This window comes from Echiichthys vipera (assembly GCF_963691815.1).
Source record: "Echiichthys vipera genome assembly, chromosome: X".
NCBI classification, from domain to species: Eukaryota; Metazoa; Chordata; class Actinopteri; order Perciformes; family Trachinidae; genus Echiichthys; species Echiichthys vipera.
The window spans coordinates 5,660,895-5,680,832 of record NC_139825.1 but is presented as its reverse complement, the minus strand read 5'-3'; the positions used below and the strand labels follow the sequence as shown (position 1 = coordinate 5,680,832).

Here is a 19,938-nt window from a genome sequence, read left to right as displayed (position 1 = left end):
ATTTCCCATAACAACAGAGGGGAGACACGGCTTAAATCTTCTCCTCTCCATAAGCCTGTCCAATCTCGACCCTCCTCTATAGCCCGACGTTGCTTCCCACCTCTGCGTCCCCGGCGTGTTTTTCTCCAGAGTTCGGGTGGAATATCAGCTGGTCTGGCCGCTATGCCAGCCAGCATTAACTCGATCAGCTGTTCTCCGGAGTAAACAAAGACAGCGTGTCCTGGTGGAAGGCATTGATAAAAACAACACGAAAAGAAACATCTTCTCAATCCAAGATGGCGGCATGTTAGGTTGCATGTGTGTTTGTCTCTCTGTCTTTTTGCGTCTTTGTTCATCTTTGGAGTCAGTTCTTGCTTTTTAAAGTGAGCACACTGGATTAATTTGGATGGATTATTTTTACTTTTAGCTGATTACAGACAACTTGGACATTATCTGGGCATTGAAAAACTGAAACCAAGACAGGTTGGACAGCAATCTACCTGGGCCCTGATTACAATCAACAGCCCTGCTGCTTTGGTGGTGCCACCAGGCCCTGCTCTGCTAACATCTATACTCTCAACAGCCCTGGTGGTGCTACCAGGCCTTGCTCTGCTAACGTCTGCAATCGTGGCGGCCTTACTGCCCTGCTGGTGCTGCAAAGCCCTGCTCTGTTAACATCTCCACTCTCAAAAGCCCTGGTGGTGCTACCAGGCCCTGCTCTGCTAACATCTCCACTCTTAACAGCCCTGGTAGTGCTACCAGGCCTTACTCTGCTATCGTCTCCACTCTCGGCGGCCTTGCTGCCCTGCCGCCCTCCTGTTGCTGCAAGGCCCTGTTCTGCTAACATCTCCATTAGCATTAACTGCCGGCTACTCCTAGGTAGCACAATTTTTGCAAAAGTTTGCATTCCTGGTCCGGCTGTTACCTTTCTGTGAACATAAGGGATATGCAGAAAATGCGGATAATATGAAGAGTTTATCGTTACAAAAAGTTTATTTGTTTGACAAATCAAAGGTGACTAACGCACAGGGTTTAATAGGCTTTCAGGAGGTCTATAGTATCGTGTATTAGCTCTACTTTTCAGCATGCAAATTTTAAGTACCTTTTAAGCCTCCTTCTGTTAAACAATTATTGTCTTCCATCAGAAATCTCTTGGCCTGCTTTCTTAAAGAGATCTGATATTACAAAAAGTACAAATAGTTGCCACATTGTGTTTACAGACACCCATTGACTTTTTAAACAGATCTGGTATTGGTTTTATGCATATGAATGTGAGAAGCCTTTTGCCAAAATTGGATATGGTTAAAATATGGGCAAATTCAACAAATGTTGATGTTATGGTTCTATCAGAGACATGGTTGAGTAAATCTATTATGGATAATCATATTAATTCGGATGGATATAACATCTTTCGTACAGATCGCTGGGCCAAAGGTGGAGGAGTAGCGATGTATACAAAGAAAACATTTCATACATCAGTTCTTATTTCAAAGTCAGTCCTTAAACAATATGAATTGCTTGTGTTAAAGGTTGAATTTATTAAAGGTTGTGCTATGACAATAGTAGGATGTTACAGACCTCCATCAGCATCAAAAGATACATTGTCCTCATTAAAGCATTATAACTTTATTTATTTTAATGAGCAAGCATTCTTGCATGATCTTTATTTATGTGACTGGGCAAAAATAGTTGCCAGACCCTGAAATTGCCTTGTCTTATTTTAAATCACTTTTTGTGGATATTACCAATAAGCATGCTCCTCTCAGAAAACACAAGGTCAAAGGTCGTGACAATCTGTGGTTCACTGATGAACTTTCGGACAAAATTAATGAGCGAAACCTTGCATGGGCAACTGCAGGAAAGTCTAAAAGTCCATCAGATTGGACACATTTTCGGCACTCGAGGAATAGAAGTATTTCCTGAAATCGTAAAGCTAAATCTGACTTTTATACCAAGGAAATGTCTGACATAAATAATCCTTCTAAGTTTTGGAAAGTTTTTAAGTCTATGTCTTCTGGCATGAGAACCAATGTGTTTCCACAGGCAATAAAGTTAGAAAATGAAATTATTACGGACAAAACAAACATGCTAACTGCTCTAAATTGGCATTTTATCGTCTCTGGGTTGTTGTTTGAAAAGGAAATGCCACTAAAAACAGTTCTAAACTCTTCAACCAATGAACAAAAGATGCATCTTGACTTTAATTTTGCTCCTTCTGAAATAAGCGAGGTACAGGAGGCTCTAAAATGGATAAACACTAAGAAACCTGCTGGTGTATTAGATTCTCATTTGTTACATCTCGCTGCTCCGATTGTAGCAGAACCATTGACACATATTTTTAACCTGACCATAGTAAGTGGTAAAATACCTAAAGTCTGGAAGTCTGCACAAGTAACCCACTTCTGAAAGGTGGTAAACCAACAAACCCTAACAGTTACAGACCTATATCTAAACTCTCAGTGCTTGCTAAGGTTTTGGAAGGACTTATTAGTAATCAATTAAAGGAGTTTTTATCGAGTAATGGCATTCTAAATGACTTACAAGATGGTTTTAGAAAAAAACACAGTACTGTCACTGCTTCAATAAAGGTTTTAAATGATATTATAAATGCAAATGATGAGAAAGAGCATTGTGCTGCATTACTTTTAGACTTATCCAAAGCTTTTGACACAGTCTTTTAGGACCTAAAGGTGTCAATGCTTCACAGACAAACTTGTTTCTGTTTGACTGATTTATTGTGACCCAACCAACATAAGACTAACTCACATAAACCATGACGGATTTAACCCCCTCTGTGGTTGATAACCCCAGGCAATAACACTCTGATGACATATATTTGGTACTTTGGCCTAGAGGCTGGTATAAACCTGAGACTCATTCATCACATTTTTCTTCTGCCTCTCAAAGAAAAAGCTTTACCATTTGACCATATATCTCTGAGACCGCTTGATTTTGATCCATGTTTTGATATAACTTGTGTCAAATTGTGCATAGGGGGTCTTATATTGTCAGTTTGTACAAACACTGAAACACTGAGTGTTCTTCAGAACCATGATGACACAAGTCATTGTATGTGTTAAACTGAAAATGTGATGAATCAGAATGAGCATCTCATTTCAGAATTACTGCAGCTGCCAGCATGCGTTATCTCACTGCCACTTACCCACAATGCTTCATGTTCTGTGGTTTGTCCATCCGAATGGCAAGTTTGATCTTGAGATCATTGTCTGGACAGCCTTTAGACACCGTCATCTTATGGAGCTCAGACTGCTTTGGGCTGTTGGGAGTCGGGTGGAGCACAACCTGGGAACAGTCACATAATAATAATAATTTGTGTGCATTATTCAATATGCGTTTACAGAAAAAAGAGTGTACAAATTGAAATTACCAAAATGTGGCAATATTCTTATCTCTTACTTTTCCCAGCTCCTTATCTTCCAGGGCCAACACTCCTGTGCTCTCAGTAAACAGCTTCACCTTCACAGCAGGTAACGGCTGGGTGGTGGTGAAGTCCCCCTGGGTACCCCAACTACAGACACAAACACAAGAGGTAAATAGTCTAGTCATTTTAAGCCAAAATAGTGGTTGTCAAGAATGGTCATAGTATTGTGAAAGAAATTCTCTAGAGTCCTCAGTGTTTCTCAAATCATGTCTTTACTAAGCTGCATGCATACAGGAGAGACGCTACCAACAATCGCGGTCGAAATGTTCTCTGCCTTTCTACAGCTAGCTTCAGCATATATACAGTCACATCAAAACACCTTAAAAGCACAAGAATATCAAAGTAATAATAACAACAAACACACTACCCAATGTTACCCAGTAGATGTTATCAATGTTTTCCAACCCCAAATGTCACTATTTCCAACCCTCATGTGACCCCTCTCCACAATCCCCCCAACACTTATTCACAGCTTGAATGTTAGTTTATTGTTATGTTAATCAAGATACAGAAACCAAGGATTTACACACCTTAAAAAAAAACACTATATAAAATTGATTTCTCACATTCCTCACTTTTGAAACTAAGTGTCAACCATAATTTTTAAGAAATCAACCTGGTCTCATCTGGTAACTCTTATCTAGGAACATTGGGACTTGTAAGAATGTTGGTTACCAGAATATAACAAGGAAGGATAACAAGAAAAACCCACAACAAGAAGAAATAAAACATTAAAACAAACCAAATCTATTTAGACCACATCTCCGTCACTATATAGGTTTCCTTGCTTTATTTTGCCTCATTTGATGCCATGGATGCCATTTTCTTCTCTCTTCCATGTTCTTCTGGTGGCAGAGGTTATCAGCACTTGACACACCGTCGGAGATACAGTCTTTACCACCATCTCATTTCTTTCTTCTTTAGCACCATCATCTGCAATTGCATTGCTCTGTGAAAACTGAGTTTGTTACAGTCAGTGGGAACTCTGTAAACGGGTAAAAGTGTTGGAGACAAAAGGTTAAGGGTGGGTGGTCTGGGAACAATAGGTTTTCCTGTAGGAGTGAGAATGCCACAGTTTGTCCTAGAGTGTGAAAGTTATGGACACTCTTAAAGCATATGGTGACTCAATGACACTGTATCATCTGTTGCGCCTAGAAAGAAAACCACAGATTAATACAAATAACTCTGTTGCCTTAGCAGACAAGTTATTTGGCAGTTTAGTTCATAGCCAAACACAGTAAAGCAGTTAGATGGATTCCTTGCAGAACCATCTATAAAGAAAAACAGAATCATGTATCAAACAATGCATCCCATCCCAGGTTTTGATCCACTGTTAAACATGTCCAACCAAGAATGGTTCTCCATCTTCAGCTGTAGGATAAAAGCTCAAAAATTAAGACCGTACAGCACTTCTGGCTGAAATAAAAGATAAGTGTGACAATGGGTATGGTACCCATTGTCACACTTATCTTAAGCACTTCAGCTGTCAGCTGTTAATTCGCTAGAATTTGTTAATCGACATAAAACTGCTGCAATACAACCATCATGCAAAAATTAAAAAGATTAGTTCATGTTGAAACAATCAGAGCTCGATCAGGTGGGTCAGTTTAAATAGGTAGAGGCTGTTTGCCTCAGCAGTCACAGTCTAAAAAGTCAGTCATTGGCCAAGTTTCTTTACACAGGGTCTGGGAGCTCTCCACAAAAACACAAGATAATCCATAAATGTCGATAGAATTTTTTTAATTTATTTTTTTAAAACCCATCCAGTTTTTCTGGATGCAGTCAGGACCCACTTATTATCATTATTATTGTTATTGCTATTATTATTATTATTATTATTATTATTATTATTATTATTATTATCATCATCCTTAATATTATTGTAATATCTAAGGCTTCAATTTGCAAAAACAAGACGCATATTTTGAAAAACTTCACCATCACTATGACAGTTTTTCCACAGGTTTTCCAGGAAAATGGAACAATAAAATTAAAAAACATTCAAATACCATTGAAAAAAGATTTTGTCTGATCATAGTAATCAAAAATGTAACTTTTTGTGTGTCTAACGATCAACTCTCACTGCAAAACCATAACCTCCCCTATTGACACCAATACTTGTTCTTAAAAAATGTTCCTATATGTATATGCATGTGTATGTATGTGTTGAACATTAAAATCCTGTTCATTCCTAGTTCACGGTGTCATTTAGTGTGGATGTTTTTATCTTTAATTTCTAATTTGTGATTTTCAAATGCTCTGACCTTCCTCCGCTGTCTGTATGGCCTGTTCACTGGAACTGGGAAAACCCCAGTCAGAAACCTGCAACCAGGACTTCTCTGGATCTTGTCCTAGTCTCCTTCTTTCTCTCCTTCTGCTGTTGTCTTGATGAGGCCATTTTGTCCAGGATTCTGTGCCTCATTCTGCTCGTTTAGTGAACCAAATGGCTGGTCGAATGTTGGCTCATCAGAGTTCACACCACTCTGGCTGCCATGTCCTGAAGATAAGCTCTTCAGTGTTCAATTCAGATGAACATCTGGTGGACATTCTCTCTGTTTCCTTGTTTTCAGGCAAGTAGTCAAAAAAGGAGATGCTGTTTGGAGAGAGAACTTTTTGGAGATGCAATGCTGGCTTTTCCTTGTTTCAGTCTGTTTTTCCCTAGTCACTGGTGTTGTGAAAACTGACACATCAGATGCAGGTCCGGTCTGCCCTCCCCCTCATTGGAACTTCTCAACCACAATTCACCCATTTATTTGCTATAAATTTAGCAGGACCTGTAATAACTTTAACTTTACCATTTTGTTTCCCATTTTTCTATTGACTCACTGGGATGTGCTTTTACTTTCAATGGGCTTATTGTTCACAAAAATATTTCACACATCCTGATCTTCTCATGAGAAATTGGTTGGATCTTATCACTAACTTCAGACAACTTTTTTCAGGCAGGTGGTTAATACAACACATTTTGTTCGGAGCAACGCGCTCTTATAATTTCCACAAAGGATATTTGAGACACTGAAACAAGTTACCACAAAGTTTTCTTTTCTTTACCACATTCGTACGCCCATTTTATAGTAGTTGGGAATCTCTACACTCAAAAATGTCTACTCCTCTATATAATTGATTTAGAAATCATTCAATTCTGTCTAGTTTAAGACATCACTTATATACCTTAAAGTACATATTTTTATGATTTTATGGAATTTTTTTTTTCTGAGCTTCAAAGTCACACAGGAAAATTAAGCTAGTCTTCAAAAGCACACAGGAAATATGAAAACAGTAACGATACCCACAAAGGAATCATCTGACTTTGATATTCAAACCACAAAGGAATTATAGAATATTTTGACAGCCAATCCACACAGGTATTTAGGACTGTCTACCTAGGTTTCAAACCTTCTTCAGAGCTTCAAAACCCCACAGCAAAATTAAGCTTGTCTTCAAAACCACACAGGAAAATGAAGACAGACACTGTACCCAAAAAGGAATCATCGGACCTTTACACAATATGTGATTTAAAAAAAAACGTACTCAAGTTTAAAATAGATGGAGCGTCCGCTGTCCAGCACCATTCCTGACATCAGGTGGAATCCTTTCCTCCTTGGTGGAGCGGAACTATCCTTACCGATTGTAACCTTGAGTCAGGACTCAGGCCTGATCAGCAGAGCATCCATCCCATCCTCTTCGCCAAATTGTGAAAGAAATTCTCTAGAGTCCTCAGTGTTTCTCAAATCATGTCTTTACTAAGCTGCATGCATATAGGAGAGATGCTACCATCAATCGTGGTCGAAATGTTCTCTGCCTTTATCCAGATAGCTTTGGCATATATACAGTCACATCAAAACACCTAACAAACACAAGAACATCAAAGTAACAATGACAACAAACACACTACCCAATGTTTATGACCCCATCAGGGATCCGTTTCACAAAGCAGGTTCAAAAAACTCTGAGTCTAACCCTGAACTCTGAGTTGATCTACTCTGAGATAGGAAACTCTGAGTTTTCAGTTCCAGAACAGCAGATTTGCGTTAGGTTGATCAACTCAGAGTAGTTTGACCTGGAGTTAAGCGCGTGCACCCCAAGTAAAAAAAGACAGCATCAATGGAGCCCTGATTCGACAAGTCACGATAGCAACGGGGAAGCGGAGCGCTACGCTACAACTGGAACTGTAAATATTAATGCGCTCATACGGAGAGTTTGAGCATGTTTTCGCCGAAAGTGTAACACAGCTGCTGCAGCAAAAGAGAGGGAGACGGCGTGGGAGAACATTGCTGCTCGGGTCAGTGCGTAAGTTTAAACGTAGTGGCTGTGGCTGTTTTATATATTGTATAAAAAACTCCCATTTGCAAAAAAAATGCAGCGCAACACACAATATCTGCTGGGATGTGAGAGCATGACTTTGGTTGTTAATGTTGGAAATGTAAGAACGGATAAGGCTGTGTATGTAAATGATGGACTGTGACATGAAACGGTGTTGTGCCGTATTCAGCCCCTGCCGTGAAATGCACCCCCTCGCATTATAGATGATATTCTGGATCACAAGGCTATATAGGAGTAGTTTATATACCGGTAACCCGATTAAAAGCACACACTTTTGAACCTATGAATTGCAAGAAAAGCTGGGATTATATTTAGGAAACGTCAAATACATTCAACTTGCTCAAAAGATCCATTTCATTTATTTTGTAATTATGGCTGCAGTATATTAAGGACGTCTGATAATCATCTCCCGACGAATATTTAATTATCTGTGCAGTAATGCTGCACCTTCATCCACTGGATCGTTATCAAAAGGACAGGCCATGGTAGTGAAATAGTTGCCACCTACTTCTAATGTCTGATTTTTGCAATGATTTTCTGAAAAAACAGACGACAGAACTATACTACGCCAAAATTCGCCCGCTGACTGAATGAATGAGGAAATCAAACACCGTGTGTGGCTTAAAGAGAGCGGAGACAGAGAGAAACTCAAGGTTTTCTGAAACTAACCTGGTCCCGACCAGGTTAGTTTCAGAGAGCATGTTACCATGGTAACTGACCTAGAGGTTAAGTTACCTCTCTTTGTGAAACAGGCTAGAGTTACCCCTCTGTCTCTGGTTTGAGTTACCTCCCTTTGTGAAACGGAAAACTCAGAGTTTCCCTCATTTCAGGGTTAACAGACTCAGAGTTTTCACTAAACCTGCTTTGTGAAACGGGCCCCAGATGTTAACCATTTTTCTTCCAACCCCAAATGTCACCTCATGTGACCCCTCTCCACAACTCCTCCAGCAGTTATTCACAGCTTCAATGTTAGTTAATTGTTAAGTGAATCAACATACAGAAACCAAGGATTTACACACCTTAAACTCAGAGAAGCCCACTATATAAAATTGATTTATCACAGTATTGAGACCTCTGAGCCCTGAAAGAGGACAATAACAAACCTGGGAAGTAATGGCGTTTATAGCAACATCAAGAGTTGATATGATTGTAACCTGCTGTCTTACTATATTTCTGTTATCTAAGTGTTAACATGTTTAATCAACCAGTTGAATGCATTCATAAAGTGTAACTAACTCACAATTAACCACAGTCTGTGTGCAAGCGGAAATGAGTAGGCTGAGAGCTGAAAAATAGAGAAGTTCTCACACTAGGTGGTATGGGGAAGGAGGAACTAAGCTTCCCCTGAGGCAAGCTGAGGCAAGCAGCTCCTTACAAAAAGAGGAACTGGTGATCAAGAGATGCTGTGCAGAAAGAGGGACTGAGGCAAGCGGTTCCAGATAAGGGCCAGACAGGAGGTGATGGCATATGGTACGTGCTGTACAATACATGATTAATGGTGGTGAAAAGGAGGTGGGGTAACTTGGGTAGAAAATGGAGAGTATACTGTATATTGAGGAACTGCGGAGAGTCCATGGTTCTTCCTTCGCCTTCTGATACACCAACGCTTGAAGATTAAAACTAGCGAGAGAAATTGAGCAAATCCACACCAGGAGAAAGGAGTACAACAAAGTTCGCCCAGATTGGAATTAATCGGATTAATCATTTCTCAGCCAGGGGATCTTATACAAATTAAATTGGAATTCATTATTTTTCATGGCTGGATTTACATTTAGAAATATACAATTGAAATGTATTTTTTTTTTCCTCTTTCCATGGCTGGAGATATAAAACATTCGAATATCTTATTTTACATGGCTGGAATGTATGATTTAAATGGAATACCTAATTTCGCCCTGCTGGAATTTTACAATTTTACAGGTCAGAAGATTATACGTAATGGATTAACCATTTTTCACCTATTGGACTTTTACAAGTTGAATTGGAATACAAAATTTTTCACTGCCGTTTAAAATGGAATATGTTTATTTACAATTACTGGGATTATACAATTGACATTGGAAACTGCCCATTCTCAACTGTTGGGATAATACAGTCTACCTTGGTACCCTTTTCTGCTCAACCTTGGGACGTATGGATATCAGTTCAATCAGCAGCTTCGCAACTTTGTACAGAGAGCTGCATCTGGCTGGATCCACCCATAAAGGCTTAGATGCAAATTCAGACAAGATCAAACCTATTTGGCCTTAGCTCTTGTAGGTGCAACCAGCATCCCAAAGATAATTGTTCATTTCTAGATTAATGTGAACTTTCAGTTTGATTATGAGAAGGCCTCAGTATAAAACTGGAGGACACCCTCCATCTCACTCTCTTCTTGGATTCTCTTCTTGGAATCTCTTCAAGCGACTCAACTCTCTTCTGCTGGATCTAGGGACCAGCTGCCAGCTGTCCCTAGGCCCTCACCATGGCCTGTATGGAGTAGGATCATCAGCCAGGTTAACCAACCGGTTACCAACCCAACTGAGCAGAACAAAGGGCGATCTGATACATTTTTTGTCTAAGAGCAAAAAAAAAGGACAAGAACCTTTTCTTCAACCAGATTCCTTCACAAGGACCAGACATTGTCATCGAAGCAACACAACTAATCTCTACCATGGACTGGTAACTAACCACCAACTGGGCATCATTACGTACACATGACATAAGCACAGAACTGTAACTTTGTTACGACTGATGTTCGATGATGATTATGTGTGACTGTGTTGATTCAGTTAAGTTGAGGATGTTTGTTAGCAATGTTTCCCACAGTTATTGCACGCACTAACACTCTGTTAACTATAGCTGTATTTGAACAGACTACACACACATAACCTGAATGTAAAATTTCTGAGATCTTCAGCCGCCTGGCTTTTGTGTGACTCAAATGTTTACACAACCTCTACAGGGGTCCAAGCCCCACACCCCTCCTCCTTCTCTCCTCTTTGTCTCATTCACACACACACACACACATTTGTTCTTTAGCTTTAGTTTATTGTGTGTTTTGTTTGTGCCTTTATAATTTCTCAATAACTGTTTATTTAATATAACACAAGTAAACTGAGTAAACTATTACATTTATCGGTGTTCAACCTTTAATTAGGGCGCACTCACACTGTAATTCCGCACCGCACCCCGGGCTTTAGGGTACTTGTCCCCCCTCCCTCTCCCCCCGCGCCCCAGGCCCGTTTGTACTCACACTGCCTGGGCCTCGCGCAATGCTTCTTGCTGTCCATACGTCATCACGCCGTAACACGTCACACGCATTGATTGACGTCATCGCGATGCGTCGCTTTGTTTACAAATCTTTCCATAGACCTCTGAGTTTTTGTGCGTCTTGTCCGACTGTTTTTGAATATTTTCATCCGACCAAATCTGCAGTAAACACTCCACCTCCGCATCACACCAACGTGAACCTTTCGCCGCCATTGTTGTTGTTGTTAAATGTCCGCGCATGGTCCCTCCTTCTTTTTTCTATGTCCGAACAGGCGCACATAAATTACGTCAGAACCGTCGTAGGCCTCGTGCTTGTTCTCGTACACGTGCGCACGCTCGTGCTCGTACATGTGCAAACGGGCTCTACAAAAGCCCAACTCTCTCAGGCAGGCCGTGGACAGCCCGCTGTCCGCAGTTATGAGCGGAGCGGGTGCACTCACAAATGAAAAAGGGAGTCCACCCCTGTACCCAAGCAACTGAAAAGAGAGAGTACTGCTCCAGTCACACCAAGGAAAAGGACATTGCAGTCGAGGTTTGAAAAGGTGGCTGAACAGACCTATGCCAACAGTGGTCAGAGAGGAGGCTGGGAGGTAAGCCCCCAGCCTGGAAGTAGCCAAAGGGAGAGCAGCATCAGGCCTGAAGCAGAGGACCCTGCTAAAACACCATCACCGCCCGAGGACCAGATTAGTGCCGACAATGACGGCGATGAAGACTCAGACATGGATAGTTTGGCATCAGTTGCAGGGCAAACAGACGCAGAACCAAAAGAGCTGAAATTGGGACACAGCAAGGGAGAGAAGAAGTGGAGAGTGGAGAGAGTAAGGGTACGAAGGACCACCGAGAGGATGGCCTGTGACCTTATCTGGGGCCCAATAACAACTAACAATAACCGGCAGGCGTTCACCCCAGAAGTGGGCCAAACTGGTTAAGACCTTCCAGCAACATGGGTGAACAGGCCAGACCAGATGCAAGAGCTGAAAGTGAAGGCTACAATGGGGGAATGGACCAACAAACTGATGATGCCAACTTATCCCACCTTGGTGGCCTGTCAAGAACTTACAAATAACTTCAGAGCAGCTTATCTGGCCATAACCTATGATGTAATGTTAAGACGGATAAAAAAAAAGACAGCGTATAAGTATGCCCTACAAACTGAAGCTGAAGTGAGAAGGGATGTTTCGGATGACAAACACGTCCCGCATCAACCACAACTAGCGGCAAGGAGTAATACGGGCCTAAGATCTCAGAAAAGGCAAACCACATCAAATCTCGAGAAGGGAATTACGATGACCTGAAAAAGATTAGTACATTGGTACGTCCCTGGAATGTCAGGGAAGACATAAAAGACGACCTGAAGGAAGTACGGCCCATAAGACAGTTAGCCACTGTATCAGAGAATAGTAAAAAGGTTGTGGCTGACTGGTGTGACAAGCCTGCCCCTGGATCCGAAAGACACCCCTCAGGCTCATCATGAGCAAATGGTGATTGAGGATGCGGAGGACGACGAATCACGCCTAGAGAGGACAAGAGGAAAACTGGACCAGGGAAAAACCCTGTGGATGGTGTGGCATGGGCTTAAAAGTGTGATTGCACCCTCAAGGTATGTCACGTCCCTAAATAAACTGGTTGATGGTAGGAGGAGAATCGACCCCTCCATCAGGATGATGAGCAGCATGACAATGCAGCAAATGGATGCAGCAGGCCCAGAACGTAATGGCTTCAGAGGCGCGGGTCACACTGGATAATGCCTATTGGGTAGTGGACGAGATCTACACGCAAGTCCGGGCTAGATATTGGGGAGTTTCAGACGAAAAAGGCAGAATCCCTGGCAACACCAAAACAGGAGGAGTTACAGCGGTCATGGAAGAAATGCTGGAACTGGAAAAGAGACGAATACAAAGAGCATGGGTAATTACAGACAGCCACTACTGTGCACAACTTCTCAAGGAAGATCAAACCATATGGGAAGAAGATGGTTATGAACGGCCTGATCTATGGAAAAAAAAATAGCCGAGACGCGGCTCGGCATGGAGCTCAATGTGATCAGAAAGCTCATGCAAAAGAAGGCGCACATTGGCATGAAAACAACAAAGTAGACCGCTATGTGCAGCAAACAAAAATCATCTTTTTCCGGGATCGAGAGGTGGGAAGAGACACCCAAAGGAGGGATGGTCCCAAAAGAGTCTGTAGCAGGAGTTGTGCAGGCGGTGCATGAGGATATAGGCCATGTAGGCACACTACCAGTGGGAGGGAGTTGGTATGCAGTCAATACAACGCAGGTCGAAGAGGGCAGCGAGTTGGAGGTTTCACCATCAAAAGCGCCATGCCATTGGGATCCATATGCAGGGGTAGTGGGCAAAAAGGGTGTGAAGTACCGTATATTGCTAGTAGACTCAATGTCAGACTAAGTGGTTGTAACACCTGCACGAAAGGCTAAAAGCAATAGCATCGTGAGCATGCTTGAAAAGGTTTGCAGTGATTTGGGAGTGCCCAGGGACTTATGAACGGACAATGGGACCCATTTCTGCAATGCCCAGGCGGATCAGTGGTGTCAGTGGCACGAAGTAATGAGAATCTACTCGCCGCCGTACACCCCACAAGCGAATGGGATTGTAGACAGAACCATTGGACTGGTAAAGAATTTGATCGGTAAGAATGCCAGTTCAAAGGAATGGAGCACCAAAACTCTGGACATAGGGAAAGCTCTAAACGAGAGGCATGGGGTTGACCAACCTTCAACGTCTAATCAGCGGCCCTTCACTTCACTGGAAGTGGGTCAGGGCTCCGAAGATAAGAAGAAGGAACCAGGCCTGAAAACTCATTGCAAGTCAGACAGAGAGTTTGGATTAAAGCACAAGATCATCCCACAGACCCTGCTGTAAAAGCTAAATACGGAGTATCTAACATTGTAAAGCAAATACTCAAACCGGAATACAGTGCTGCTGGAAAAGAGGGGTATCCAAGGAGTGGAACAACTCAAACCATTTCCAAGCTAAAAGAAAACCAGGAACCAGGAATGGTTCCTGGTTCCATGAACCAAAAATACACAAACCCTACCACCCTACATCAGATTGGCCACTGTCTATGAGGTGGATGCCATGCGAAGAACAACCTCTGGGCTCTGGACAGGAAGAGCCCTGAAGGAATTGGAGTATGCTAAATGCTCTCATCTTCCAAATTCAGATACGATCAAACTTATTTTGCCTCAGCTCGATTGATTAGTTATAAATTGATTTGATGATAAACCTTGAAAACTGAGTTGAGTGTATGTCTACTTTGCCCTTGCTAAAGCTTAAATAAAGGAATCAGTTTGCCTTTAAAGCATAAGTTGTGGAAATTCAGTTATTAGGTTGTTTTATGGTAGTAAAAAGTTAGGATTCTGTGTGTTCAACATCTTACAAGTTCTAAAAGGTTACTTTAGCCAAAGAAAATCAACAGACAATTCTTGCAGTCATTAGACAGTAATAAAAGGCTTGGTAGTTATACCAAGAGCAGACTGACCATTCTGGCTCACAGTATACACTTTTTAAAAAGAATAGGATTCAAGAAAAATAAAAAATATATATAAATAAAATTACATTAAGCGTGACCATACATTTTGGGTGCGTCACATATACCCAATGTTTAGATCCGTTGTGGTATCTATGTCAAGAGTTGGTTCTGTCAGTTCCCTGCTCTCTCCCTTTTTGTATGAGTTTGTCTCCCTCTGTCTGTTTTTCCCTGCATGTGTCTCCCCTTTTTGTTTTGTTTGTTCAGGGTAAGGTAGGCTTGTCCTTCCCAGCTGCAGCTCGTTACGCTAACTACCGCAAGAAGTATAAGAACCCTGAGCTGACGGGCATGCAGCGCCGGACAGTTATTATCCTTTCCTTGGTAAACTCTTTGTCAGATTGGCTCCCGTTTCTCATTCGTTGGTTTTGCGCTCCGTGTTGTTTGTTATATTAATCGTTGTTGTCTTTGTTTCTTTCCGTAGTATCCCGCATTCCTGTTTCCTCGTCCTGTTCCCCAATCGTCTGTCGTTTCCTCGTTCCTGTTTTCCTCGACAGTCTAGTCCTCAGTGTATCTATTTTCCCTGTAGTTATTTTCGTTTGTCTGTCGTTAATATTAAACTTTTGTTTGTACTTTTACCCTGTGTCCGTGTCTGCATTTGGGTCCAGTCCCTTTGTGTTGTTTCCCCGCATCGTTCATGACAATCTATGAAAATTAGCACATACGTAGGGAAGCACAGTGTGGAATTTGGAAAAAAACCCAGGACATAAAACAGAAAACTCAAAACAGTTTGCATAACTGGTGAGGGAAATAGGTCAGCGAGGTTCCGCACGCAGACAAGCAGCTGTCACAGACACACTTGTGGACCATGCCTGTCACCCAGGAGGGTGAAAGCTGCGAAGGCATGGGATGGGGGGTGGGTGAGGGGGTTGTGTTGCATATATTTATGTAAGTGACCATGGATGCGTGTGTGATATCAGCCTGTAGGGTCGCCTCTACCAGCTACTCAGTCAGTGTTATAGTCCACAGTGTCTTGGTCCACAGTGTCTTTGTCCACAGTGTAAACGCGATAACACAGCAAGTTGCCATGGAGACGTCCTAGATTGGGCCCCAACCACAGTCAACAACCAACTGGTGTCCGTGAAGGAACGAGAGGGGAGGATGTGCAGAGCGTCACACAGCAGCGTTCTCCTGGAGGAGTTGTTCCAGCAGCAACCTTGGCCGAGGTAGCTACCGAGATGCAGATTAGATTATTATGTTTAGGGTGAGCATTTGTATTTCAATAGACGACTACTCTGAATGTCTGTCTTGGTCACCAATATGATCTATACGCATTAGAGCGGAGCTGGATACCCGGCTGAAACGAGTATCCTCCGGATAATGCACTTTTGCCGAATACGAGTATGATACGAGTTATACATGTCAATATCCGTGCTTGGATTGAATGAAAATCCTCATTAGCGGACTGTGTCTGCGTTCTGTGATATGTTTGTCACAGTGCCGCTCCGCTGCAGTGTCCGGCCCCTTCGCTACACACACACACACACACACACGCTCTGTCTCTCCCTCTGTCACTCAGACTTCCGGGTCTTTTACGTTAACTTTTAAGTTTCTTCAGCTTCAGGTTGTTTTTTTTTAACTTTGGTTTGTACTCACTCTTTAACAGCAGAGCTCACTCTCCCTCTCCCTGCTGGTTGCCTGAGTTTTTTTGTTTTTTTTAAACAGTCAGATTTTTTTCTAGTTTTCTAATCAGCAATAACTCTGAGTACGGATAAAGATAATTCATATGGTAAATGGATACGGATACATATACGCAATAAGCATGTAGATAACTTCAATGTCCTCCACAGAAAGTATGGCCAGGTACACAGCCCTCCACTGCTCCAACAAGTTTATCGTGTAACCAGTTGCAAACGTTCCGTCAGGGCAGGCAGGTCCCCCGAACCTCAGCTTCTCGTCGAGAAGAGTCTTTCAATTGCATTGAGAGACCAGTTGATCAATTCCATGATTTCTGTTGGATTTAAGTTGGAGACTAATGCGGAGAGAGGATCCCAAAGTATGAGACGGGACAAAGAAGCAAAGCAGGGAGATGCGACCGCCTTCACCGAGAGCCAAGGACAGAAAATATATTTGGGTCTTTTTAGAAACATTCCCTCTATTGGGATTCTTCAGGGCTTTTTTCCCTTACTCAGGTCATATTGAGGATACAAAATCAATTGAGTTTGCTTCTGTTGCAATTTGTTCAACCTTCTTTCATAAAATGACTAGACTAAAAGTGCCATGTGAGAGATGATGATGTATCTGGGGCATTGCTCTGTCACTTAGCATCTGACTAGCTTAGCTGCTGTTTATAGCTGAACCAGAAGTTGCAGCAGAGTGCTGATCTGGATCTGTCCAACAGAGGTGTTTCAGAGCAACGCAGCTTCACTACAGTCAAACTGAGTCAGATGAATATTGTTGATGGGAAAAGCAGTAAAGTGAATGAGTAGAGACCTGTAAAAGCTTAATGGCTGTATTGAATCTAATCTAGCCTGGCATCTTTGTTGAGGAAATGTCTGTGTACTAAGGTTTTCTGAATCATCGACTTATAGAAAAAATATGAATGCAGTGCCTGTCATATCACACTTAGGATTCTAAGTGAGTCCTGTGTATAATGAAAAGCCTTTAATATTGCACAGCTTATGTTTAAGTACAATATTCACACAAATTCTCAGTCAAGTAATCTCTTTCCCCTTTATCTGTGATGGTGTACCTCAGGGTAGCATTCTTGATCCATTATGTTTTCTCCAGTACAGTTATTATTGACCAACTGTACAGTCTGTGAACATTCACCTGTCTCTTACAGACACACACACACACACAAACACACACACACACACAATACAGTGTCTTCTCCGACCCTAAACACTAAACTCTCTTTCAACGTTAATTCATTGGAGCAAATCTGAATTATGGGGGGGTTGCACTAATTATTAACATCATGAGGTAAAGCTCGGCCTTGGCAGAGATCTGTGAGCTAATTCCCAAAGGATCTCAACACATCAAGCTTTGTTATCACATAACTGACATGACTGACATGGCTTTTCCTAATCATTGCAGACTCTAATGTGGTAATCATTTGTAATAAGACGACATTATTGTCATTATGTTGCTACTCGAAATGAGCAGATAAATGTTATTACGCTGTAGCCTCCTGAAATGGTGTAATGTTCCTAGGGACTGATAAAATTCAAGTCCCTGCAATAGTCTTTTAATAATCCTATAGGGACTAGTAATGTGTCTGTGGCAGTCAACGGTTCACTTAATATAGTGACCTTTGATTAGATAGATTATACATGATTACCCATAGGGATGATTTTTGTCTAATGACCATGAGGAGACTGTTTGGTTTGGAAAATTCAGGTATTAGAATATTCTATAGTGGAACTAATGTTCTTTAGTGAATGGCTGACTGGCAGTTTCACCGCGGGACGGCAGAACAACAGGCTGGGAATGCCCTCCCCAGCTCTGGCTGCTAGCATCGCTGGTTCTAGCACAGTTGATGCTAACAACGTGCTTCGCTCTCCACCTCCGCAATACATCCTCATTGGAATCCCAAATGGCATTACCTATTCCTTTTCTGGTGCAAAAATCCTGGATTTACTAAAACACACCCCTGCTATTGCGAACACTCACCCGCATCCCACACAATCATTGTGCACTGTGGCATGAACAATCTCAGCTGCAGACAATCAACAAAGCTCCGCGCTTAATATGAGCAGCTTGCTGACCTTATAGACAGGGTGGGAAGGATCTGTATATTTAGACGATCTATGTATTTTACACTCAACTTACAACAGGGTGTTAATAACTGGTGATTTTAATATACACACAGATAATAGTTCAAATCCCACTGCAAGTGAATTTTTAAACCTTTAATTGACCTTGATTTTAAGCAGCACATCACACAGTCCACTCACAACAAAGGGCACACCCTCGAACTTGTCATAACATATGGCCTGTCCACAGGTGTGTCCTCTGTTGTTGACCTGTTTTTTGATAAGAGGTTTTTTAAGAACAGGAGGCCCTGGTGAGAACAGTGACGAAGCGCTATCTTACTTCTGAAGCAGCTGCAAATTTTATTGAAATTTTACACAATAGCCCTGCTGACATTTTACCTGCACCCTGCAATTTTATTGTTAACAATTTTAACAGTAAACTCAGGTCAGCCCTAGGATTAGTTGCTCCACTTTCCACAAAAACAATATCAACAAAACCTACACCACCTTGGATAAGGACTTAAATAAAACAACTGAAAAGAAATTGCAGGAGTGCAGAGAGAAAATGGAGGCAGACAAAGTTAACAGTTCACTATGAGATATTCCAGGTCCACTCTTGTAGAACAAAACAATGTTGCTTTAACAGATTTGAATCATCACTTTTATTTGATGAGACATTGTGTCCTGGTTGATGCAGTAACACTCGGTAGAGTTTTCTCCCGAGTTAACCCAACAACCTGTCTTTTAGACCCAATTCTCACATCACTCTCAAAACATTTTATGCGTTCTTTAAGTTTGAACTTATAAACCTTGTGAATTGCTCTCTCCATACGGGTGTCTTCCACACTGCCTTTAAAACGGTAGGGTTGAAGCCCATTCTGAAGAAGCGCAATTTGGATCCTGACAATTTCGCCAACTACCGACCTGTATCCAACTTACCATTTTTAAGTAAAGTTTTAGAAAAGCTGGTATTTATTAATTAACAATTAAAATATTTTTTAAACAGCAACACTATTTTAGAACAGTGTCAATCTGGTTTTAGGATGAACCACAGTACCGAGACAGCCCTAGTGAAGATTTTTAATGATCTCAGGTGTAACATGGACTCTCAGAAACTGTCAGTCCTGGTGCTACTGGATCTAAGCGCTGCTTTTGATGTTCCCCAGGAACGCATGAACTTAAGTGTGGGGTGCCCCAGGGGTCGATCTTAGGTCCAATATTTTTTAATTTATATATGCTCCCCCTTGGGGACGTCATCAGGAGACATGGCATCAATTTTCACCGCTATGCTGATGATACACAGCTCTACATTGCTGTGTCTCCTGATGACACAGGGCCTATTGATTCTCTTTTAAACTGTATTTTAGATATAAAGTCATGGATGGCAGATAATGTCTTACAGCTCAACCAAGACAAACAGAGGTTTTAATTATTGGTCCTGAAGGCATCTTGAGAATATAGCCAAAGTTCGCCTGTTTCTCTCTCTCGCCAGCACAGAGCTACTAATGCATGCATGCCTTTTAACTCTAGCCGGTTAGATAACTTTAATGCCCTGCTCTCTGGTCTCCCAAAAAATAGTACCGGCGCCGGGTTGAGATGAATTAAAGAACATTAGTTCCACTATAGAATATTCTAATATCTGAATTTTCCAAACCAAACAGTCTCCCCATGGTCATTAGACAAAAATCATCTTGATGG

At 41.7% G+C, this 19,938-nt stretch overlaps 1 protein-coding gene across 4 annotated transcripts in view; it reads right to left on the bottom strand.

Moving 5' to 3' along the window:
- The window catches only part of LOC310965643 (calcium-dependent secretion activator 1), a gene marked incomplete at both ends in the record, with an annotated part of 320,144 nt that overhangs the window by 176,933 nt on the left and 123,273 nt on the right, over window positions 1-19,938 (bottom strand). For all 4 annotated transcript variants that reach the window (XM_083939356.1, XM_083939353.1, XM_083939354.1 and 1 more), the window contains 2 exons: window positions 3,143-3,282; window positions 3,397-3,508. In XM_083939356.1, the coding sequence (XP_083795482.1) occupies window positions 3,143-3,282; window positions 3,397-3,508 (252 nt within the window). The remainder of the gene's footprint in view (window positions 1-3,142; window positions 3,283-3,396; window positions 3,509-19,938) is intronic.